We start from the raw sequence: 27228 nt of genomic DNA on the forward strand, positions 1-27228 counted from the left end.
AGTAATATACGAAATATAAACACTATTCCGATCATGTTGCAATAGAACTTCTTTACAGTAATATATACATACACGGAATTGAATTATATTTACAATATCAATTTCATAAAATACTAATTTTTCTTCGGGTGTTGGTATCATTATACGGATAATGAGTGAATGGCTATTTACGTTTTGAAAGTCAGAAGTTTTGACAAGAAATACTCCGTTATTCAGAAATATAAGAAAAGCATTAAGAAATATAAGAAAGGCGTTAAGAAATTCGTTTATGAGTATAATTCAGCAATTAATAATCTATGAAAAAATATATTATTTGATAAGTCTTGTTTCACATCCGACCTCACGATTTCATTTGCGCGCATGTATATGGTTTTAGCATGATTCATTTTATTTATTACTTCTTTTTCAAATTCCAGTTTTGGAATTCAAAAAAGATGACGCTGAATTTCATAATTTTAATCCGTCTAATATTTGTTAACGTGTATTCACTGTATATTCATTTTTCTTTACACGCAGAAAACTATTCGGTTGATTATAACTGAATTTCAGTTACGACAACCGAAACCTTCCGTTTCCCAGGAATCGACTGAAAATTTAGTTGTAACACAATTTAGAAATTCTGTCAGAAGGTTTCTGTTGTCTCAGAAATATATTCGGTCACTTGAACCGAATATTAATGTTGTCAAGGGTACAAGTTCTTCACACGAATGAACAGAACATCTTTATGTGCGTAAGTGAAGGCGGAAAATACTTGCGCGACCGTATTCAAAATCACATCATTGACAGCGTCATTCAACTTTTTTAAACGAATCTTTTTCGGTCGCGATAACTGAGATTTCGCTTCTCTTTACATATACGAATATAGTTCTACGCCTTTTCTGAAAGTAACTAAATACTCTGCTGTGGTAACTATATTTCCGAGACCGAAAATTTTAATTCCATCAATCGAAAGCAATTGTTGATGTGAATGGTTTTTCGGTTTGCGAAATAGAATTTTCTGTTACAATAACCGAAAATAACAGAAAATTTCTAGTTGTCACTACAGAATATTTTCCTGCGTGCACCACATAGTATATTTAATAATATCGGTAATTACAGGATTAAGATTACTTTATTATTAATAAGCATTTTTAATAAATCAAAATGCGCAACATCAGAAATCTTTGGTTAGATTTTATGATTGCTAATGGCATAGAAATCATGATAATTTACAAATTATGATTTTACCATATATTGTAATAAATATTATTACATATTATTACAATGACATGGCTTCCGATTATTTTTTAGATGTTTATTAATTGATGTATCATAAAAAATTTACACATACATGCACATACATACAAAATTTAAGATTCTCAAATTAAGTTGGTTGCCTGATCAAATGAAACAAAAATGAGTATTCCAATAATCAAATTGGTAATATCCCTAACAAATTTATTATTAATCGACTCAAGTATGATATTTAATACTATTTTGTTTCATTTGAAAATCATTATTTGCTTTTCTGTGCTTTTTCTATGAAACTGTCTCCCTTACGCTTATAATCTGTTTCTCAAATGCAGTTCCTACAATGTCATGAAATTAATACTTTTTGACCTATCATAAATTTAAAAAATAGTTTTATTGAAGTTGCAGTTTTCATTGTATGGATTTTCATTTTATATTGAAGTCCATATAGATCTAACACTTATCGTATTTGTATGCGAATTATTCTCAGTATCTCTTTCTCTCTCTCTCTCTCTCTCTCTCTCTCTCTCTCTCTCTCTCTCTCTCTCTCTCGCCATACTAGTAGGCTCGATAGAGAAAAACTCAAACTGTTTATATAATCTGCAATAAATATCCAAAGGAGCGAGGAAAGCAATGAATTGTCCGCGGCGGAAGATCGTCAATTAAACATTGAAAATTATATGTATATATACATATATGTGTGTGTGTCTATCAAAATAGATGTTACAGGGCCGTGAGTCCGTAATCGGATTTTATCGCCGACGGTGGTACAGGAGCTGACACTTGCGACAATCCGGAAGGACTGGTAGCCGGAGCAAGAGGACTGATACTTCCGGAACCTATGTGTCCCAACGATCCTCCCGACGAACCTTCTATCATTACACCCACGTGATGATGACTCAGCTGCGCTTGGAGATGAGCCAGAGGATGAGGGTGACCTTGAAAGCCAGGATGAGTTAGACTGGGATGAGAAAGACTGGAGCTGACCCCGTGAACTTCGCCCATATCGAGACCGATATTGGAGTCCAGGCTATTCTCCATACCGCTGGAAGGTGAATTGTTGTTTTTTCTTTGGCTGTTGTTGTTACCCGTGCCCGACTTCGCACGCGTCGCTGAGGTCTTCGCGGGCTTCGTCGTTGCTGATGGTGCTTGTCCGTTTGCGTTCTTTCTGCGTACGTTCTTCGTGTTCGGCAGTTTATGATCTTTCTTCCATTTCATACGGCGGTTTTGGAACCAAATTTTTATCTGTCGCTCGGTCAGGACTAAGGTATGCGCTATTTCGATCCGTCGTCGTCTCGTTAGATATCTATTATAGTGAAACTCCTTTTCCAGTTCCAATATTTGATGCCTAGTATAGGCAGTCCTTTGTCGTTTTGGTTCCATTCCAGGTTGATACGAGCCATTCGCTGTAACGAAAATATAGGAATGAAAATTTGTTAATGTGACGAGATTACAAACGTTGTCAAATGTCCGCTTTTTCAAAGATGTCACTTTTTATCTGACTAGAAATATAATAAATAAATAAATATGTATAATAAAAATTTATATAATATTCATTATATATAATGCTTTATAAAATTGCATCATGTTCTCAGGAAACGGTAAAGCAATCTTGTTACATAATTTTCTGTTTATCACGCGTCCTGTTTGTTCTTTTCACTCATATCCGAGAAATTAATTATTTATTTTAATATTAGTTTATCTATCTTACACACACACACACATACACACGCACACACAAAAAATATAACAAAAGTCGATCTTTATCGTATCACGAAAAGGAACGATTATTCATACATAAATAAATTGAAAATATAGAATAACATTATTTTCTTATAAAATGTTTATCTCAAGAGAATAAAGTTTGACTAATCGCTAAACACGCGAGTATTTATCGAGTATCTGTCGAATGATAAAGCTCAATATTATTAAATACAACAAGATGAGATTGTAGAACCAATTGAAATCACTTCATCTAAACATCATGAGTTCACGTATACAAGCATAGATAGAAGTAACGATCCATAGAACGATAAATATACTTAATTTAAACAGCACACGTATGTTTGACGCGCGTGAATCTTCGAATTTCGTGCGAAGTTAGTTTCTTAGAAGAGAAAACTATAAAAGAAAATATTTTACTCTACATTTTTTACTTGCTTTTCTACGAGGAGTCACTTCCTTTGTGATTGTATTCTAATTACAATCGCATCTTGTATAAATGCAGGTTTTTTGCTTAGATATTTAAAAGTTTCGTTATTAAATCAACATGACGTTGCTAATGATTAAATACTTTTTATACTACCTTATATTATTATCCCGTTTATCATGAGAAGATTTTGTCTACATTTATTATTGGCTAATCTCTCTCTTTCTCTCATGTCTCGTGTGTGTCCAATTTTAGAAATCTAATAACAAGTTTTATGATTATGAAAATCTTCCTTGTGAGCGTTAAAATATAGCGCAAAGGTGCAAAAACGTGAAGAACTCTCGATAGAAAAATATTCAATATACTTTGTATATTTATCTGTTAAATATTTCTCACGTTGACGTCGACAGAGATATTTTATGCGAATAAAATTTTTATACTATATGACCATCTGTCACGTCACGGTTGTTTTGAATGGCATCAAAGTCAGCTGAAGTGACTTTTGTAATCTGATCAATCCGCTAGATACGACGGTAAAGTTGCGGAGGCAGAATACGCATATGCAAATTCACGAGGATAAAAAGTGCGAGACATACAGGTGCATTATTCCCGCTAAATAACATCTACAGATACGCGAGTCCACAATAGATCATCCTTCACAACCATCAATCTAGTTTCAAGGTTAAGTTATTTAATAATTATCGCATCGGACATGTTTGTCAAAGTTTCTTGGATGCATTAAAAAATATAGCTAAGCTTGCACAATTGATTAACGATCGGCAGGAACATTCACGAGATACTCAGAATCACGCAGGTGTATACGGTAATAATAATAATTGTAAAATATTAGTGTGACGAAGAAAACAATCAGATGTGCCGTTGATGTACGGGAAATGATTGAACAAATATATTCGAAAATATACTACTCTATGCATGTTAATATTTATGAGTCATGCTAGTAGCAATTCTTGGTGGTCTGTTCTGCTCGATAGAGGAAACACAAGAACGAGTTTAGTCTAGAATCTGTTCAGACACATTCCATTCCGAGCTGACCGTCGCTCGCGAAGGCCCCTTTTAACATCGACGTCCGGCGCGACCATACTTCGACAAGCAAAGGGTAGAGATTGCAGTTTCTGACAGCCCGACGGACGAGCATACCGATGTCCAGAGATTTCGAACATCAAATTGCACAAATGCGTAACACCGTGAAAAATGTAGCTTTCCCGCAACATTACGCATATAGTTCATTGTGAATTTGCAAATTTATCGTAAATATTATTTTATACTTATAAGTACAATTTTTTTAATATTAAAAATAATTACGGTATAATTACAACTATAATATTGTTAGGGTTCACTAATTTCGGACCTCAGCGAGAAATTATTGCAGTTGCAATTGCTGTTACTGTTTAGCGAGCAACTTCCTTCAAAAATAAATTTTTGAATTTGCATTATACTGTTTTCTTTTATGTACGAATATATTTGTATTAATTATAGATGAATAATTCCTTTCAATTAAACGATTTATGGTCAATATCAACTTGAGCAAACGTTACATTTTTATTTACTTTACACGCGATAACAATTATTTTTAGCATTAAATGCCGGACAAAATGACCAGTTTTCATTGCCGGAAATTTTACCTGGAAGCATGAATTATGGGCATTCGGTTTTGCGGTGATTTTATCAGGTATAACGATCTCAAGGGAAATACTTGCAAGCTGGAATGAGCAGCACTTTCCGCGGTTAAGCGGAATACAAATTTTTGTGGCTGCAGAGTCAGTCTAATTCTGAAGGCATATTACGTAGCAAAAATCACCTTTAGCAATTTCTTATGTAGCTGCAAAATAGTTTTTGGCTTGGCGGCGTGTATGAAAATTACAAACCTTCGGAACAAATGCGTTACAGATATGCCACACATTTATAATTTGCGAGACATTAATTAATATACGCGCGTGTCGGGGTTACGCTCAAAATGTGTTTTTATCCTCACCGAGATGGGAAGCACGCGTATATTAGTTCTGGCAGTAGTTGTCTGATTAATTATGAAAGGAGAACTACATTCGCGTTAATTGCCTTGATTATAACGATCAGGGGCATTACATTATTACCGGCATCTATTCTAAGTTCCAAGCGCTACTACTAACCTTACACAGCGATGAATATCTACTTAAAATACGATAGAATCTCTGTGTCCAATTTCGAAATTTATTGTTGCCCACAGTGCTGAATTGTGTTGTGGACATCCCATTCTTGTGGCGCATGTTCGCTACTATGTGAAGGATGGAGACGTATTAGGCGTAACCGAATTCATCTATAGTACGAGGTGCCGCTGTGTAAAACCTTACACAGGTGATCACAAGGTGCAACGATAAATTGCAGCTCATAAGTCTTCTGGCGATCCAAAAAGTGTCACCTTACGCACACAATACGGTATCTATCTGTTAGACATACAAACACGCACCCTCGGCATCGTGTTCGGGACGAAAGGTTTCGGAAGAAGAATGTATCCTAAAGTTTGCGCTTTTGTCACCAGATAAGTATTTATACAAATTTATAAATGTCTCAAATTATACTCATTCTTCATCTTAGAATAGCAAACATGAATGAGAATCAATGGACAAAAGTAAAAACATGTTAACCGTATTCGCGTCCTTAGTTTTATTCAAGTGAAACAGAATCTTTCTGAATAATATAATCTTTAAAAATTACTGTAATAAATCACAGATTTCTACAAGACCCGTGGCGTGGCGCAATTGTAAATTGGATATTTCCTCACGCAAAAAAGTATGATTCTACGAGGCTTTGTTTTCGAGAAAATCAATTGCAAATATTCGTTAAATATGTGCGTGTACTATTCAAATCCGTCTTTATTTATCATTTTATTTCTATTCAAATGTGTTTATAAATATTGTTTGGAGACGATTTGATCTCTAACGATTTTATGGTACTTATATTTTGGTTTGGCACGATTTCATTACATCTTGTTATTAAACAATCTCTGCCGTAGCTATGTATACATATATTCATATATACATGTATTCAGTGAATACCCAAAATTGCTTTTGTCGCAAGCAAAGCCTTGTGCGAGAGAAAAGAGAGATTGTAAATTTTCGACATATTTTTACGAGAGGAACTACTCATTCGTTCCCCGACTGTATGATGATTATGATTATGATGAAATTACATTTGATTGCGACTAAATTATATTTAATTAAGACCGAATGTACCTTTACCGAATGTACCTTAAGAATTATCATGAGTAAATTCTAACAAATATATGCATAATACATGATGTTTTTTAAATTATAACATACGAGGCACGGTTATATCACCGAGCCGACGGATGAATTCTTCCAGACCGATCATATCTTTTAGGACAAAATGTAACCTCTCATATAACAAATAATAGATGGTATTTGTTGATTACAGGATGCAACAAGATTAAGACGATCTTGTATCTTATCATTTAAACTATACATGTTTATACATTTATTTATTGAATAAGAACAATTTCTAAAATAACAAATATTATGCTATGTGAAGCAAAAGTCCCATGCACGTTACAACCGAGAGAGTGTATGATAAAATGAAATAAATTATTGTAATATAGACAACAAAAATAACGCTTGAAAGTAAGCTCCAGTGTCTAAAGCTATGGCATTGTATATTTCCGTAAAATTGCGAAAATAACTGCGAGGAATAATTTACAAACATCGACTCACCGACACCTGCTACGTGAATCTTTTTCATCCACGGGAAGATCATGCGGTCTCCGTTCTCTTCATCCTCCTCTTCCTCCTCCATCATTCCCGGTGAACCGTCCATCATTTGATCATCTTCCATATCATCTGCATCCATACCATCTTCCACATGGTGTTGTTGCTGCTGCTGCTGAGGAGTCTGTTGTTGGCTGTTTTGTATATGCTGAGGTTGCTGTGAGGACGACTGTTGCGTTTGAAGATCAGGCGAATTATCTCGATGCAACTGACCCGAACCAGTTGGACTGCAAGCATTGTTCTCATGTTGCTGCTGATGATGCTGAAGGGCGTCTGGTTGTACGTGATTCTGCATTATAGACGGCGACAAAGGAGTGGAGCCGACGACAGTTGACGTCGGTACGGGTTGTTGTTGTTGTTGCTGCTGCTGCTGTTGCTGCTGCTGCTGACTTTGTATCGACGAGGGACACGTGAGCGGAGGTTGCTGAGCTTCCGGCGGCATCGCCAGGGCACCCACCGCATGATGATGAGGATGTAAACTGGCATGATGGACTGCGTGCACTTGATGATGAGGATGATGAGGCCCGTAATATCCGCCGTATCCTGTGTACCCGCCGTTTAATTGTACCGCGGAAGAAGCGCCGTAAGGAGTCGATGCTGCCTGATGGTGATGCTGATGATAGCCATACTGCAGCTGGTGAGATTGCGGATGGCTCAAGTGGTGACCGCTATTGCTGCCGGCGAAGAAATCCGCCCCAGTCGAGGGTATATAGTTGCTTTGGCTGTATTCCTCGCTGGGAGGAAACTTCGGATCGACCATGACAGACGTGGCGGCCAAGTGATGATTCCCAGTTTGCTGCTGATGCTGGTGGTGATGATATCCACCAGCAGCGGATGGATTCATCAGGAAAGAACTCATATTTGTGAGTACCCCCTTGCGAAAAACGCACACACGCGCGCGCACATACACATACGATGTGTTCAGGGGAGGAAAAGAGAAAATAATTTCAGACGATCGCGCACTTCACTTCCGCATTCTTATTGCGTTGCCTTTATTTATCAATGACTACGACCCGGTACACCATTTCGTGTTAGTATCTATTCTCATAAGCTCACACTGCACAGCACTGCACTGTGGTCCATCGTCCACACCTCACCGCCTCTTGCGAAAAGGGGTGACGTTTTCTCGAAAGGAGGAAAAAAGAGAAAGAAGGAGAGGGAGAAAAAGAGAAAAGAAATGGGAAGAGCGGGGCCACGACGAGCACAGGTCTCCCGGTGGACAGCTGCTTATTCTCTCTTCTCCTTCCGCCACTTTCGCGATCCTCCACGACCTCGTTCGCTCCTTCCCGCCCACCGGAGCCCAATTACCATGCCACGTGACCACGAAACCGACCAATCGGAGCTGTTCCTAGTTCGCGACCATGATGGATAACCAAGGCACACATGCAACACGTGAGTGGCGCCGCGAGTACAACTGCGGCAGGTGCAGCAACTTCTTGCTTCGCTTCTATACTTCACGGTTGTCACCGAATACCAGACATCTGTAGTTTATCAACTTTTACATACGCCACTAACTGTCTCGTTTTTCGGCAACACGCACTTGTTTGTTTCATAAACAACCACTCGGACGCACTGAGTTGAGTTCGAAATAAGTGTCAAGCTGACATTACGAAAAAAAGATCTAGTGAATTAAACATCTTCATCCAGATCTACATTTGATACAAATGGGCGGGTGGTCGTTTACGCACTACACTTTCGTCACTACTGTCGTGCATGAACAGTTGCTCACGAATGTAGAAATTCAGTCAGAAGAGATACCTCGCCGGAGAGCCATGAAAGCAAGCTCGTCCTGCGTCGGCAGAAACTCGTCTGGCAACTCTGCTTGCTTCTAACTCCCTCCAGCTCCGCGTTCGTGCCGGCTGGCTTTGAACCGATGCGGAGAGTCGCGTCCCCCTTCCTCGTCATGCGTCTTCTCCAGAGTCAACCCCACTCCGCAGTGGCATGAGACCAACCCCTGGCACGGAAACAGTGGATCTTGTTCCCTTATGGGGCATACTCGAAGGTACTTATAACCGTGGAGTCACTCCTACGGATCTCCTTAACCCGCCTCCATGCTTCTGAAATCCATCTTATGGCCGAAGTCAATGCTAAGAGAAACGATGGTAAGATACATTAATACTGTTGATATTGAATATCGCGTCGAAGGTAATCTCGTTACTAATTTGGGTACTGTTTGTCGTGACTAGCAAATATTACCATAATAGCTCATTATTCCGCCATTTGTACGGAGATGTTAATCGATCTGTTGTAATGGATGTTTCCCTTCCTGTCGTGGGTGGGTATACTCTAGTGTGTCCGAAATTGCTTCTGTGTATAGCATGTATATGAATATATATATATATATATATATATATATATATATATATATATATGTAATCATATAAAGTAATATGTAATATTTTGCTAAAAACTATCCCCTCTCAATTGAGGGTTGATAATCATTGTCCCTTTCAGCCTAGTAAGTAAGTAGTAAACAGTTCCAGAATGTTAACAGGCATCCAACAATATTATGTGAAAGGAATTAGAATCAACTTAATTAATAGTAATAGATCTACCGCTCGATTATTTTACTCACATATTAATGCACCAGTCTTGGCGTGCTCGGTCAAGTACGTTCACTCGCGATCAGCTGCGTGGCATAGAGAATATAAAACGCCGAGTCATTACGCAAAGAGCATACTCACTGTGTTTTGCTTTGCTACGACAATACAGCACGGTAAATTTAAGTTACGTTGTCTGTGCTATATAAACGTTCCGAGGAAATAACAGTATCGGAATATCGTAGAACGACATTGTAGTACATAGACTGGGTGAGCTTAACATAATACCGTGTGTTTTGAAAATATTTTGCGATAGTGGTAACTCACATTCTCGTGTTTCGCACGAAATATTGCTGAAAATCTTTTGATTAAATGTGTCAGCGCTATTGCGTCAAGTACCAGGAAAGTAGAAATGATATAGAATCGAATGGGATCGAAATCCGGAAAGCTGAAAACGCGTCGCTCGTTTTTATCAGATTTCTCTCTTTCTCTCTGCCTCCTCTCTCTCTCACTCTCTCTCTCTCTCTCTCTCTCTCTCTCTCTCTCTCTCTCTCTCTTTCTCCCTCTCTCACTCTCTCCTTCTCCCGACTTGGTTTTTCGTTTGCCCGGATGTGCCACGGCTTATTTCTATTTTTCTTATGGCCACTTCATGTCGCTTCACGTAGAGAAGCAGAGCTTTGAGTGGAATCTGGAAGAGTCCAGAGGGGTTGAAGGGATCGCTGAATGACGTAGAGGGGGTTGTCTCCTCGTTTTGCGACACAACCTCCTCGTCTTTATCATCGACGACGCTCGGGAACTTCTATCTTCGTCTCTTTTCTCATCTACCACCATCTTACGCTATCTCCACTTTCGTCGTCTCGCTTCTTTCCCTCCGGTTCTGCCTCAAGTCTTCTGCTCTTGTCTTTCGGCGAAACACGATCAATCACTTTTCCCGGTCCAGCAGCGTGACACCCCCTTTTACACCCTCAGATATCTTTGAAGAGGACCTGGTTCGTCAACGGCAAGCTCATTCGACTATCGGGCGAATGTGTGATCTTCTGGATGACGATTATCGTGGGATCACACGCTTGCGTTTGTCATGTGTCATGAACTTTTGTCCTCGCGCGGAGGATGGTCGATATTTCTGTCTTTGAGAAAAATCACATGTTTGAGAAGCTGACATCAGCAAGCGCATCGTTGTTACGATGTTAAGGTAATTGTTAAAATAATATAAACAGCTTTGTGGATAATAAATTAAAACTTAAGCTAAAAAGAGTCGGTCGGTTAAGTTCTACATTACGATTCAACTAATTTCACGCATATTGAGTATTCGAGATGGAAATGTTGAAACGGCAATGATATTCTAAACAATCGTTCCTGAACTGTAACGTGTAAAAATCCGCTCGGTAGAAATCCTTTGTGGATTTAAGATTTAAAGAGTTCAACGGACCTGCATATCGTGATAATGATAAATGAGGACGAAGCAGTTTACGATTTAATATCAATCTTGGCCGAGGCTGGTGCTTATTATTGCCCATTAGTAAAGTTTTAATAACGCAATACGGTGCTCGGATGGGGGTGGAACCGTTGCGATTTATCATTTTCATCGCTTTATTAACGGCGTTTCAGTTATATTCAACTTGTTGATCGCTTATGAAAGAGGAACATCGTCTCTGATATTGAAGCTGCGCGAATTTGCGTTTCCGGAATTATTTTTGGCGAGGTGCCCGCTGATTAATCGTCCTGGCTAAAGACACGAAACTGCAGTCGAATTACCGCGGAGAAGATATTTCGAGGGGAATAGGGTCACCGTATCGAAGGGGATAAACAGCAACTTTTTTTCTTCAATTTCGACGTACAATTTAATTTCTACAACTGTTTTAAGAAATAGCCTTTGTTACGAGTAATTGTACAGTCAAACAGTCGTTGCTATACGCTTGCACAGTATAAGTAAAGTTACGATGCTACGTAACTTAAGTTGCTGTTTGGTTTGACAGGGCGATTCGACATCGCAATAATCGCTTTTTTATCGCCCTCTGAGAATCATCGATCAATGATTCGCGTCGCGCGTGTTCCCAATTAAATATATATTCAAAATATTTGCCAACCAACGTGATCATACTCACAACGAAATCGTGATGCATCGTTCCTCCAGGAATAATCATTCGCGACGCATTTCACGCGTAACGTTTCAGGTCTAAAAATTTAGGAAATGCAAAAGTTATTTCTTTCCGTATTCGTTCTAGTTCAAGGTGTTGGCAGCGGATCTGTTCGAGGCGAGAAACATGAGCCTCTGGAGATTCGATTCCGCTGCTGAGTCACGATCTCGAGCTTGCCGACATGAAAAGGGGACCACATCCCCTTGGGGACATCCCAGTACACATTTGACGCCATAGGTATTTCGGAGGACTTTTGAAATAGCTCCTTTCGCGTGCTCTCTCTCTCTCTCTCTCTCTCTCTCTCTCCCTCAGCTAAACAACGCAAAAATATTACTGGTTTTTTCATGATTTTACAGTTTTTCTTGTGATGCACGTGAAAGAGGCAAATTGCAAATAGAAAGTCGCACTATCGTAATAAATAAAATTGTAACTACATTTTTACCATCGAAATTGCAACTTCTCTTAGATACAAGATTTCTGAAAGAGTAATATTCACTTGTCAGTCGCGTCGTAAGAACAATTCGTTGAGAGAGTGCTAAGAAGACATTCCTATGTTTTTGGAAAAAAGTAACTTAAAAAACCACATAGGGCAACAAAAACTAGACGAGCGGCGACGTTGGCAAAGTCTCGTTGATGACCATGAACATGACATCTTTCATCAAGCAACTGGACGAGTGCTCCAAGTTCGATGTCTAAAGCGGCGTGTTAGTGAAAGTGTCAGCTGCAAGTCGTTTCTTGGCCAACAGTAGTCCCACTTACGGGATGAGAGAAGATGAAGAGCCACTAGAGGTGCGATAATTATCGGCCGGGCATTGCGGTAAAGATGTTAACGTGACCTCCGACCCGTAACCTCGGACAATTACCACCTGACATCGCCGCTTGAAAGCAATTTGCATATGCGGCGTACTTTTCCAGCTTCCTTGAAAAGACAGTGAAAGATAAAAAAGTGCACGTGAGTGGTTATGTCGACGGCGCGCGGGCAGACACAAAAGTGGCCTGTTACTTTAGCAGTTCGAAGCGTCGTTAGTGCGCCGATCTCTCTCGATAATCTCGGCGCTCTTCCTCAAACAAATCCGGGGTCAGTCGGCGATGTATGCGCGCGGAATGCGCGGCTTGCGCGGAAGCACAGGTGTACGCTGCACGAATAAAAAGCATTTGACACAAGTAATAACTTACTGAGAAATAAGACGCGGAGTCGCCGTTATTACGCTAATGGCAATAATCAACTCAAATATGTGCGCTTCGTATCTCTCACTCGCTCTTTTATCGATGTAGACGCGTGGAGTAATTTTATATTTACGTCGCTTTCGCGATGTGGAGAAACGCCGGACCTGACTCGATGTATCAGGTTGCTCCTTTTCCTGGTAAATTGAGCTAAGTGTTCGTGAAATGTGTTGGAAACGAATTCGCAAAACACGACGGTTCAACTGCGTTTTATCTCGCGCTAAACCGCTTCTACGCTTCTCAAAATCATGAGGTGAGATTTATCGATAAAATTCGTTGAAACACAATCGTTGTGCGTAAACAACAAAACAACAGTTATCGCGAACAATATGTAAGCTTCCTCTTAACATCAACATTGTCAATGTGTTACAAAAGCTTTCGTATTACAGTAGCATCGCCCTTGAAGGGAACAGCACATCAAGAAAAGAATTATCGTTGGAAGCGGAAAAAGAAAAGGAGTAACCAGGTAAAAATCGCTTACTCCCCATGATTCGGACTATTAACCGTTTGATGCCCTTTGTTTTGTTATTTCAGAATCTGTTTGTATGCGACGCAAATGTTTGACATGTCATTCGGAAAAGGACAATGGGGGGTGTCACGATTAGCAGAACTAGAACTTTCTTTTGTTAATGGTTTCGAACTACAAGATACATTCTTAGAAAGGATTCGATTTGACTAGTCTCTTGGAAACGGAACACATTTCTGACGATTAAGAATTAGGGTTTAAAGATAATATAGCGCAGATGTGAAAAAATATAAAAAAATATTATTATACCGAATTATACATTTGAATAAAAAAAAATTACAATTACGTTTTAGTTGTGTCGGAGGAAAAATTGAAGAAATTGTATAAATCGAATGATAAACTTATATTGAAATATTCATAATTGTGCTTTTTATTTACAGATGAGATGTCTATGTGAAAACTACCATATATTTTTATATTTAACTTTCGTCAATTTCAGTTTCAATTCCCGCGAATTTCAGCCTTACGGATAACATTCGAGTGACCTACAGACTGCTTTAAAACACATACGGTTGCAGATCGCATTTTTCCAGAAAGTAAGGTATAACATTTTGGAAAAGTGTTGTTGCCAGAGTGGTAAGTGCAAAAGGATGTCCCAAAGGGACGAAAGTTCGGAGGGCGGGATACGAAGAAAGAGTACACGACAGCGTGCCTAAGATTAATGGATTTATATTGTCGGCATTTTTTCAAGCGTTTTAGGACCACTTTTGAAACGAGAAGGGTATCTCATTTTTCAAAAAGTCTGTCGCGAATATGGGCTCGACAGAAAATCGCAATCGATTCGCTTCGCATTAATGGTTTCAAATTAAACCATGATCCTGCCTTACCGGTAAGTCACACATGTAGCCCGCCAGTTGTGTGTTAGATCGTTTAAAAATAGATATTGATAATCGTGACGTCAATTTTCTGCATACAGCCAGCGCCATGTTTGTGCACTTATGTAACTCACGATAGTAATGCGTGTGGCCTTTGTTACATACTTTGCACTAAGTGAAGTGAAGTCAGCTTGGATTACCTTGACATTCGCGTGCAAAGAAACTTATACATAGGGCAGTACTCACAATCCGATCGTATACTTGAGATCGTCTTAAATTTACCTTCAGATATCGCACTAGCTACTAGCATCTTAGAATGAACATAATACTATCTGAAATATAAGATCGGCCTATGAATGACATCCATACAATAGACTTGCAGGAGTTAGGGATTATTTTTATGAGCCATGAGGGACCGTTTATTCCATTCGCTTGCCGAAGGACCGCAGACTGAGCGATTTTTGCCGTTTAGTAGCAATTTGAAGAGTTAAGGAAGGCAGCGCAGGATATGGCAGTCGGCGCGTAGAAAGTGGCGAGAAACACGAAAGGAGAGGATAAAGTTGGCGCCTTGGGACCTTCGATCCTCCTTACGAAAGGCGAAGATAGGAATTACAACGGCTGATGAGCCGTAACCGATGGATGCACAATAACCCTCCGTAAGCGGTACCGCTATCTCTTATTCTCCCTTTTGATACTCCTGATAGGTCTATCGAGCTTTATCTTATTTGAATTTTACTCGTAAGCTACGTAGGAAAATTCCGTTCGCAAATGTCCGCGAAATATCGAACGTTGTGTCCGCTGTGACTTGCACATTTTCGCTTCTCTTTGTCTGTATCTTTTACAGAAAATTTTTCGTTCTTAAAAGGGCAGCCGTTATAAGAAAGAATACGTTTCGAAGGAAGGAATCTTGTCAACTCTTTTATCACTGAGGTCCAGTAGACTTTCAAACCTTTAACATTCATAGACAATATAGCTACCGTGCTCTGCTGACCTACCACTGTCACCTACTGGCAAAGAGGTCTAAAGAGAACCTTTTCAGTTAAGTTTCTAAAGAATAGCGGAATTTTTTAAATCTGGAAGTGACACATAAGATCATTTTTCAAAGTTTTCTTTTATTTCCTTCTGAACATACGTGCGTTTTCGTTGAATTTTTAAAAACGCACTTATGCATAGACACCTAGGCGCGTGCCTAGGTACACTTTGATGTAGCCTCGAAATTTAAAACGACTTATATCGCACACAGTAAGAATAGAAATAATTTGTTTTCACATATTAATATTTTCGTACATATAGGATATATGAATCTTCTTTTGAGGTCACCAGTGTAAAAAAAGATCGACATTTACGACATTCCGTTCATTCTACTGCGAGTTCGGCGAAGACTTTAAAATTTTCTTGAGAAAGTTTGATGAGTCTATCGAATGCTATTATTCCATGCCCGCCCTCATTCTTTTGCCCTTCTTCGACGTTCTTTAATCATTCAAAGTAAATCAATCACCCATCCACAGGCTTGCAATCGCGCTAGTCACCCTTCAGCCGCCGTCACCCAGAAAACTTTGGTGGCCCTCATACTCAACTTCATTCGCAAACCCGATACTGAATGACGTTATCTAAGCCGAACATTTTCCATCTATCTCTTTCTGTCCTTCCTAACTCTCAGGTTGATGTAACGTAAAAATCATATCAAGTGCAAACTATTTTTTATTATCTGTGGTACATTGTACATTTTTCTAATGCAACAATATTCTTCTTTGCTACGGCAAAACATTTTACTCAAACTGCAATTATTAAATATTGCTAATGTCTGTATATGTGTGATTTGCATTTCAGTTCTTTCAATCCTTGTAAGAAAATAAGTAAAATAACAAATTTAAGGAGATTTAAATACTTAGGAGATTTAAATCTTTAAGGTGATTTGTATCTTTAAATTTGGAATATTACTTTCTTACAAAGATTTAAATCCTTAAATTTGCAATTTTATCTACTTTAAATCCTTAAATTTCTTGTTTTTCTATCTATTTAATTAATTCTTTTACCATAAATGTTACCTATTTACTTTTTTGCTATAAACTATTTTTATTTTAGCGTTTTACTTTCCTGTTTCTGCAGTAAAAATATTGCAGATAATTAATATACAATTGTCGCCGTATAAGGTATTATTTTCGAAGCTGTTTAGACTCCTTCTTTCTCTCTTATTCCTATTTAAATTATTTAATTTATTTTTAGCAGTTAGCGGAATATGTAATTTGTAAAATATCATAAAAAATGAGAATGAGAAAATTATACTCTAAGTGATATCGACATATAAAGTGTACATGTAGATGTACATTCCGCTAAGGGGCGAGTAAGGACATCGTGTATCTCCTTCTGTACAAGGGATACATACGTTTGCGTCTTCTTCGACACCTCAGCCCCATAGATTCCACGTTCACGAGATTTTGCACTTTCTCCCTCAGTCGATACTGTTGGAGAGAACCAATCAGCGATCCCTCGAAACTTTTCTGCACCCTGCAGCCCGCAGCCACGCCTGCCAATATAGGGTAGGTACCCTCGTCAGATCAACCCTTATCCTTTTTACCCGCCTTCCTTCTTTTCTCTCCTCTTACTAGACCCAACTCGTTTCGCAAAATGGATTCTCCCTGCGCTGTTTTTATCAGCAACGAACCACCATGTTTGTAATATGTAATACTATGCTGATGGGATTTAGTATACGAAGTGATAAATTTTGCATTATACGGTCACACTATTTATTCGTAAAGAAACCTTATACATTAATATCTATGAGGTTTTTACTTTTCCATATGTGGATAATAATATTAATGTGACTTCATAGCTATTTCTATTAAACATTTACACACACATACATACATACACACACACACACACACACATACGCATACCATACGGAAAGTACAACGTTAGATTCACTTTCGAATCAGCGCGTAGATAAACGGACGTGACGATAACCGGTGACCATTTCGATGTCTACCGAACGACCGATGAAGAAGGCAGATGAAACGTACAAGTTATAATAATCCATGATAGCAACGGTGGCGATGTCGAGGAGCGGAGGAGCGGCTGTGCTGTCACAAAGGCATGCGCCACCCACCTCGACCTGGACGCTCACATCGTTAATCAACTGCAGCGGGACCCCGTAACTTTCGAGGTACCGATCCACAGGTACGGCTTCACTTCGTTCTTCCTCCGATCCCGATATCTCTGCGCGAATGTGGTCTCAGATAGTTGAATAAGATTTAAAATTAAAACACGTTTTATATTTTATATTTTTGACGCTTTTGCCAATTGGTACGTAAAGACGATCGTTCAAATTGCCCTGACAAGTGACATTTTTTACTACCTATTCTTTTCCGCGCTTCGGAAGAAATATTCCAGCACAATGCAACGATACATATTAGTAACGATAACATATTATCGTGCAATAAGAACGCGATGCGCAAACCGTTGGATAGAATTAAGGGATTTACAATCTATTATTCGGAGAAAGGTCTGGTAGAAAGCGCGGAAAGAAATGGTCCCAGTTGGCAGTACAGCGCTTTTAAGAAGCTAAGAAAAGTACGAATCGCGAGGGTCTCCTTTTCTATGGCGCGGTACCCTTCTATGATATTTCCGTATGGCGATCTCTCTCTCACCAAGGGATATGCAATAAGGTTTAACGGGAAGGAAAGAGATTGGAAGACCGAGATCAGGGGTAGAGGCGAACCAACCCCACTGCCGTCTAGCCAGCAACCCTCTTTCTTTCCCTTAGAAAGGTTCGAGGTTAGCTCAAGGAACGCGACGTAATAGAAACAAGTTGAAGGAGAGGAGGCAAAGTGCACAGCAGTGAAAGAGAAATACAGAATAAGAGAGAGAGAGGGGGGGGAGAGAGAGAGAAAGAGAGAGAGGAAGGGAAGAGGAGAAGACAAGAGGAGCAAAAGGGATATATATATACATATATATATATATATATATATAGAGAGAGAGAGAGAGAGAGAGGGGGGGTTGAGAGAGAAAGCCATGCCGACGCTGCTGCTAGTCAAACCAAAACTCGGCATGATTAATGATCAGAGAGAGAGAGAGGCAGAGCGCTCCTTCAAACAACAAACTTTTCCCAAGGAACGCCGGAGAATATAAGAAAAAATATATAAGAAAGAGGGAACTCTCTTTCCTCGCATCCACCCTTCAGACCAGCTAATACCCTCCTAGGTCTCCGTCTTCTTCTTTCTCTCCAGTTTTCGCCCCCATTCTGCAATCGCATCCCTCTTCTCCTTTGGTCCTCTTCCATCTCGCTTTCACTCTTCGTAGTTCTCTGACAGCCCTTCATTTCTTTCCTCTTTCCTTTATTTCTTTCCCTCCCATCTAGATCTCGGTCCTTGTCTCTATTTCTCGTCTTCGTCTCTTCTGATGACGACTCCCGCGGAACGATCGAACAACGGTCGCGTGTCTCGTTCTTTTCGTTCGTATCTTCGTTATTACATTGCATTATGTAAATAATCGAATTAATACTGGATAGAGCGGTTACCATCGAATCATGTAGGGTCGTATAGTGCATATCGCACCGCAGCGTAGATAAGTCTCGGTGCATGTGCAAGGGTATCATGTTCAGACATTTTTCTGCTGAGAGCCCATCGTAAATTTCCCCTTGTTTTCTGTTATCCCTCTCGCGTGTACATGCGCTGTTTCATATATTTTTATTCAAGGAACGACCTGCCATATGTTGACAAAAACGAACGTACACAAATATGACGACACTGTGCCTGCAGTCTCGCCGTTTTACGGGATGTTTTCATAAATTCCTCGAGACGAAATTTGCGGGATTACTGGATTGGATGTAACGGTAGGAGGATATTAATATAACGCCGGTTTATATTCATAGTGAGAAAAGTTCGAATACCGCGCAGTAAAACTGGACTGCCAAAGCGGGCAATGTGCGTGGATAGTCATCCAACCGTGGCTCGGGGCAACCTGGATTGGTGCATGACCGGCGATCCAGCGAGTCTAGACTTGGGCGCGAATGTGCTTGGTCATCGGCGGCTGGACGAGGGAGTTCAGCGCCTAACAGTAACTTTCTCTCTCTCTTCAGTCCGTGACGACTGTAACAGTACCTCTCCTTCTCGTTTCTTCCTCTCTTCTTCCGTATTTACGTACCGCGGTACCACGTGCATAACGCCACGGCGACGGAATAATAGCACTTATTAGCCCGCTACCATTTGCTGCTGATTCACTTGATGAGCGGCATCCTCAGTCGACACGTCTCATTGTGGGACCAATCATTTGGCTTTCCGCGGCGGCGGCTAAAATGCAGGTGGTAAGGCCCCGACGATATAGTCGTCTTTTTCGGTTTCCTTCGTGCGGTTATCTTCCGACGTTCTCGAGTTTGTCAACAAATAGCACGAAGTAACGTAAATATATCCGTGCTTAAGTGTATCTCTGGGTGGTCTGATCTTGTTCCTTTTCTGATCGGTGAATGAAGTCTCGTATTTACTTGCGCAGCGTAGAATCAAGGAAAGTGTATTGTGAGATGTAGGAATGCACTGAAGTTCCTTCAGATTTAAGCCGTTATTAGTCATTAGCCTGTTAACCGTTAAAAAATTGTAGCACACACACACATATATGCACACGTGCACATACGTATACACATACACGGCCAGATTATTTACACACCATTCATTTGATGATGTTCATTCTGGTGCAGCATCGATTGCGGCATCTGAGATGCAAGTAAAGTAAGGAGTCTCTTCTTCCATTACTACTCAGGTTAGTCCTCCGCGGGCAAGAAGAAGTCGACTACGAGGCGTGCGCTGCACGATGACTAATGGCAGGCACCGTAAGTCACTCACAAATTGAATTAAACACGACTCTAAAACCGTGACGCGGCGCAAACAATCAGTGGCTATTCATTGTCGGCAGCCAGGAAAGCCGAATCACTGTCTTCCACGGAAATCGAGAACTACGAGGTGTAACTTGCGGCGCTTAATAACTCGTCACCTTAAACAAGTCAATATGTTGGCTCCTTTCTTTCTTAATTACTAAGTTTATGTCTGTCTTTTTTTTGTTATCAAGTTCATAGAGCTCATCAAGTTCGGTATTCAATTTTCAATCGTTGCTTCAATTTTTCCACTATGTGGCAAGTGACGAAGATAATATTATGGTTCCTTCATACTTTACCAGCAGTAAACGTTGCTTAAGTTTTTATAAACTTCACAATATAGTAGAACAATGTAGCTTATTGTAGCACAAAATATGGTATAACCTTTAGATATTAAAACAGCAAGAGACAGAACTCTGTAGTGCAAGTTTTAGTATATTTATTTGCATTGTGCACCGTGAATGGCGTACGTGGTATCATAGCGTTATTTTGTTTCTTGTTCGACCGGATATGTATTCCGGTACTGGTAATAGCGTACTTTGCCGATCTACTCTTTATTCTCAATCGATGATATATTAGAGACGTAAGACGTTTTAGTACACCTACAATGCCCGGCACAGACGGAACGATCCATCGTCAATGAACATCGGGATTACACGGCTAAATGAGATTCTAGCGGCGGAATCAAAGAGGCAGCAGGTGGTCAGGGCCACGGCCATCTTTCCCCGCGGGATATGATTTGCTCTGCCTGGCTCGCATCTCCTCCAAAATTATTATATTCTTCCGCTATAATGTTCAGGTTCGTTGTTGCAGCAATAAACCCGAAAAAAATAGAAAGCATGGTGTTTAGGAGCCACGCGCAAAATTTAATTTCTACGTGAAAGTGAAAACTTCGGAAATCATATGTAGCTAAATGTCGAAGATTGCAGGTTGCAATTTTATAAAAAGTTAAATTTATTATTTCACAAAGTTATTTTTAAGTTCAAGATAAGACAAGTTTGTACATGACTGTTATGTAATTTCTATTCGTATGTGCGCATAATTTGTTAATAATTATTACATAATTATATACAAAAATTACCTATCGCACAATGCAATAGAAGCTAAATATGATATAAATTTTGAGATAGAACATATATCATTTATGATTGTTTAGGTTGACAAAGCAATGAAAGAAATAATAGAGTAACACAAGAAACTCTTGAGCGACGATAGATTAAGTTTATACACCGATCTAATGGAATCTAAAATGCAATTTGACAAGTGTAACACACGGAAAGTATAATCAAGAAATTCAATTAACTGGTTCTGTTGGGAGATAATTAATAAAAACCGAGTGAAGAGAAGGCGACACTGCAGCAACAAATGCACATGCGAGAGAGAAAATTGGAGACTCTCTCGGGCATAAATTGGAAGTTTATCAACGCCAGACAAATTAATAGGGGTGAAGTACGTGCATAAACCGATTACGAATAAATTGCATCCGTGCCTGAAGAAGAAAAAAAAAGAAGAGATACTGAAGGATAGACCAAGTAGACAGCCTCTTCCAAGTGGTGAGCCAGTCATCATTAATATTATACCGCAGCGGCGCTCATCGCGGGCGTCAGATCTATGCCGACCTCTTTCTGTCCGTGTTCGATACAAGATGCACGGCTGGACCGAAGGCCAGAGGCATCAAAAGCCGCCTTCCTTCTCTTGGTACGTCTACCAGTCTAGACCTACGCCACGGCGTACCTTATCGTCCATAGATTCGTTATACCCTCCAGAGTACAATTTTAAATTGATGGACGTGTTAACCTTACAGTTTTGAAATACGGAGTCCACCTGACTGCCAGTCAAACGCGCCGAGAACGAACGTGATTTCACGATGTTGGGCTATCTTGAATAAACATGTCGTGTACGATTCTCTCGTGTGCAACAGATTCTCATACGTTGCGTTAATTTGACAGTTATACGAGACTTACAAACAAGATCGGAGGAAACTCGGCGGCAGTGTTCGATGGAGTATCGATGTCAGCGTCGAAATTGGACGGTGATCGTCGGTAACTTCACGCGAGGATATCCGACCGGATAACGACCGTTAATGTAGAATGTACCTAACGTGCTTTTGCATTCTTAATGCCCGGTTTTATTTCCCGGAGCGACGAAGTGACGTTTTAAATGTTGGGGGTCCCTTCGTGATCACGGAGATGTCATCAGTCATTGAGACAAGAATCCATCGGACATCTGTCTTGCATTGTTTGCGCAAAGGACTCGTTCAATCCTTTCGGTTCAACCCTTCCAATTCTTTTCTCAGTTGCTGCTCAGTGTAACACTAACGTGATACCCAAGCACGTCCGACATTCGCTATATGCCATGTCAAGATCCTCAGTTACAGACAGTTAACAATAATCGAACATGTTTGAGAAGAAAAAAAGAAAACAAAGAATCGAAGCAATGATTGTTAAAATGCATAAGTGTTTCCGATCATATCGAAAAGAAGGCATTCGACCTGTCGCTAATACGAGAAAAAGATTCTTATTTTTAAATGCACGGCACACTCCCGGCAGCTAATGAGCACCTCGTGTCAAGCTGGAATGTTAATCGGACGGAATTCATCAATCACCACTGCGAAGAAAATATGGAACGATGTAATTTACGAAAACTAATCAGATAACCGCGCGTTAGAAGCCGAGAAAGAATAGATATAAATCATAATTGACATAATTAGCATATTGCAAAAAGCGACGAAGATATTGTTCTACCTCCTGTCTCCCCCTTCCCCTTTTCGCGCCACCCCGAGCACTTTTTCGCGTAATCGATAGGCCTGGCTGCCTCCACCTAATGAAATTGGTAATTATGGCCGGGAATATACTGCCCGACATTTCGAGCGAACGCGAAAACATTGCTCCTGCCCGCGTTATCTTAATCCGTATCACCCGGTGGCGATCACCTTGTCTCACGAATCGAGCATTGCGATCAGCCAGCAGCGCATGTGTGCCTTTGTGTAAAATAAAAATCGATCCTCTTTTTTCTCTTTCTGTGTGAAACGAAATGAGAAAAATGAGAAAAAATATGAGAAAATCATACACGAGCCACACTTCCTTGATCAATGCTCCCCGACCGACTACGAGGGAACGTTGTTCGAAGTTGTGCGGAATTCGCAGAATCGGGTCAATAGTTTCGTAAGACGGTCTGCTACTGCATGACAGAGAAATACGGACAATGCGCCGGGAGAAAAGTGGCAAAGCTATTGCCGCGGTTCACGTTTCTTCCCAGTACACCGTGGCGCAGCCGCCGTCGGCCACCGAGCGAACGGGCTGCCTGGCTGGCAGGCAGGCAAGCAGCCAGGCAAGCAGGCAAGGCAGGCATGAGGCAGGCAGGCAGGCAGGCAGGCAGGCAGACGAGCGAGCAGCACCCTCTCCCTCGTGTCACGCAAATCATTAATCTTGCTATGTTTTCTCGCACATTCGAATGTGGATTTAGACTCGAGACGAGACTCTGCGCGAAGATCTCTGGAAACGTACGTAAACGCGTCCAACCGTATCTGCGGCATGCGGCCGTTTGTCTCCATCCTGCAATGCTACTCGAACCAGAATGGCGAGTCCTGATGACGTAAACGTCCGGTGAACATCGCGATCTGATATTCAAGGCGATAACTCCCGTAGCGGGGTGATATGATTCGCCCTTTATTCCCTGGAGGACTTTTTAATAACACTGATGAATGTAATGAAATTACTGTTCTCTGGTCACGTATGAAATTAAGAAAGTCCAATCACCATACACGGGCGGAGGGAGGAGATTGCTTACTACAGATTATTTTACATATTATTTTGATACTCAATCTCAATGATCATTTTTTAAATACAAGCTGTTTTCGAAATAATTATTTGCAAAGAAATGTTTTATGCCCGCATTTTCATGTCTCTTTTTATCGAATAGATGTTAATTATCTATTAAAGTTATCAGATTCAGTTTTTTATTCGTTGTCTAACGATGACGTCAATAGAATGACCGTCCGTGATAAGTTAAATAAAAAAACTTGAAGGATAAATTATAAACCAATCATTGTATATGATTAGTGTAGTTGAAAAAAAAATTGCATTATTATATAATTAACAATTGGCACATTAGACTTGAATAGTTTTCACTTAAAGATTCTTGAGTTAACGTTGAATCTGTCTTATGAAAAAAACTGAGTGTAATTAAAACTATAATATTACAATTTACTGTCGGTATCATATGCGTGTTAATTTTTTCTCTTCTATTTATGTGCTTTTTAATTTATTCTTCACAATTTGTTTCTTCACGGTATAATCCATGTAATAAAAAAATATATTTACTTTTAGATACCTATTGATAAAAATTATGCGGAATTATGTATATGCTATGACGAACGCTTACAGAATGTCTAATGTTAACTTTCAGCGAACCATCGGCTGGTAATCGCTGATCTATGCGAGATGGCTGCGTTTTTCCTCGCCGTGTCATTATGAAACCGTGCATTTTTTATTCACTAGATTATATTACGAGTGAAAAGTGGGCAGTCCACTCGATTGGTAATTGCACTTGTGTATGCACTTCATTAGCACTTATGAGTAGTTGCGTAACGACTGGTATGTCATTTTAATATGAACACGATCAGAGATTAATGGATTTGCTTCAGTCGTTACAGAAAGATTCAAGAAATCTCGTATTCGTTAGCGATAGACGTACATTTAATGAAGATTCCTAATAAAAAATAAGGTATTAAAAATATGGCATACAGGATGATATGGATAAGACATGCCGTTCTCTTTAGTTTGAAATATTCGCAGGTGTCTGAGGTGCGTATTCAGCTCAGAGAATGGTATAGCTGAAATTTCACAGTAATATAAGTATATGTGTATGTTCACATTTTAAAAAATAGACTCTTCGAAACTATATTAACTATACTAACTATATTAACTAATTTTTGTAAATTGCTATATATTATTGATTACATTTAAATTATGCTTAAAAATATCGCAAAAGGACATACGTATTTTTATCATATATATTACATTGATAATTCTATAAATTGTATTATTAAATCACAAAGTTATGCAAGAACTAAAAAGAAAATATACTACAAAAGATATAAATATAAAAATAAATAATAAACATAAATATAATAAAAATAATATCAATAATATAAATAATAAATATAAGTAACAAAAATATAAATATAAATAATCAAATAATAATAATATAAATCAGTAATAATTTTGCAAGATATTTAACAAAAATTAGCTTATTAAACTTTTTGATGTTAAAGTTATGTTAAAAAAATTATTAGAAAAATTTTGTTAGATAATGTAAAGTACTTCTTTTTTGTAAATTAAGTTATACACACACACACACACACATATAAATTAAAATTAACGTCTCATGAATATTTTGTTCCATACGATATCAATTATCCATACGATATGCAAATGAAATTTGAATTAACCTGTATAAACTACGAGGAGAATGTGCAATTTAATACGATGTGTGAGTGAACTTATGTGCAACAGGTCACACTAGACGTAGCAGTTCATCATTGGCGATATACCAATGTGCATGCAACCAAGTCCATGGGCGTAATGACGTCCATTAGTTCTTTTTTACATTCACAATTTTTTTGTTGCTATTAATAACTCTTCTATCATATGCATAAACGAACTCAAAAATATCCCTAACGACATATCTAATTGTATATTAAGCGCAATAATGCCTGTTCATTTATTAAAGATTTAGGATCATCAGAAAATTTTCTATTCTGTACATCTTGTCTGGATATTCGTGAATCATAAATATTAATTATTATTTGAGGAAGCGGTACAATCTCTCTTATAACAGCTAATCTGTCACTGTGATAGTTCCACGTGTAACTAATGTCATTAAGATTAACAGTGACTGTAAATTTAGCAAGTGACGAGACATTATCGATGATTAGTATACAATCGTGTAATATGTGCGTACAGAAATTCTTTCTGCTTTTGTTTATAAGTAACATTCGGGTTTCATTTCGAAAAAAATTAAATATGTATTTAATATACAATATCCTCGTTTGTTTTTGTTAGTTATGCTAAATCATATATTGTATCAACTTTTCAAATTGAACAGTTTAAGTATTTTTCATAAATGACAACGATTTAAAACTATAGAAGAAATATTTTGATCGGAAATAGTTAACAAACATTAAATTGTAACAAAAATAATTTCTACACTTAAAATGTAAAACTCAAATTACATAAATTCGATGTTCGAATTTGTAATATCTATATGTTATGATGTCTCGCTATATCTATATGTTAAATATTTTGCAAGTCTTAATTGGTATATGTATATATCATAAATTTTATTATAGTTATAGTTATCATGTTATATATATATATATATATCGCTTACTATATATAATGTAATATATATATATATATAATGTTATTAGTCAATAATAATTAGTAATAGTTAAATAGCATAATTTGTTACACGATCTATTGTTTGATTATACTTATTTAAAGATCACCGTTGCTCTGTATGCACCACACAAACCTCTCTAGAACCGAATTTGTCGCCTCTTATCAAACAAATTCGGATCTACAGGGTAGATGTAGAGCATTAACTGGGCTTTCTTGTGTGGCACATTGTTTAAATATCATTAATTTTTTATCTATTTAAAAATACTTAGACTGCATACAAATATGTATATATATACGTGCCGGTCTTAACTTCGTTGTCCGCCCAGTATGTGATCTTCAGTAGACATCACATCAGGTACCATTTAGGAACCTGAAAATATTTCCCTATTAATACTAATTTCTATTGACATTGATTGAAACAATTTCATGATTGTAATATTTTGTACAACTTTATCTGCTTTCGTTATAAATTTATAACATATCACACATTATTATGTCAAAATAAACATTACCACAAACATTTAAACTGGAAATATATTACGTATTTTATCGATATT

At 38.7% G+C, this 27228-nt stretch overlaps 1 protein-coding gene and 1 long non-coding RNA gene across 2 annotated transcripts; one reads left to right on the top strand and one right to left on the bottom strand.

Annotated features, from left to right (window-relative positions):
• Positions 1-1738: 1738 nt before the first annotated feature.
• On the bottom strand, positions 1739-8956 carry Dfd (homeotic protein deformed). The gene is made up of 2 exons (XM_011150446.2): positions 7105-8956; positions 1739-2636 (listed from the first exon to the last, which is right to left on the bottom strand). Exons 1-2 carry the CDS (start codon positions 8015-8017, stop codon positions 1954-1956), a joined length of 1596 nt encoding a protein of 531 aa, XP_011148748.1. The 5' UTR covers positions 8018-8956; the 3' UTR covers positions 1739-1953.
• A 4304-nt stretch (positions 8957-13260) lies between these two features.
• Positions 13261-13794, top strand: LOC112589085 (uncharacterized). The gene is made up of 3 exons (XR_003113236.1): positions 13261-13313; positions 13450-13526; positions 13595-13794. It is a non-coding gene; the product is annotated as an uncharacterized LOC112589085 (long non-coding RNA).
• Positions 13795-27228: the final 13434 nt, after the last annotated feature.

Source organism: Harpegnathos saltator, unplaced genomic scaffold (genome assembly GCF_003227715.2).
Source record: "Harpegnathos saltator strain DR-91 unplaced genomic scaffold, Hsal_v8.6 scaffold4, whole genome shotgun sequence".
NCBI lineage: Eukaryota > Metazoa > Arthropoda > Insecta > Hymenoptera > Formicidae > Harpegnathos > Harpegnathos saltator.

Excerpts from the sequence above, each read along its gene's own strand:
- Dfd (XM_011150446.2), bottom strand. The coding sequence starts at position 8,017 with ATGAGTTCTTTCCTGATGAATCCATCCGCTGCTGGTGGATATCATCAC. Across the intron at positions 2,637-7,104 it reads GATTCACGTAGCAGGTGTCG|CGAATGGCTCGTATCAACCT; the intron begins GTGAGTCGATGT and ends TTTTCGTTACAG.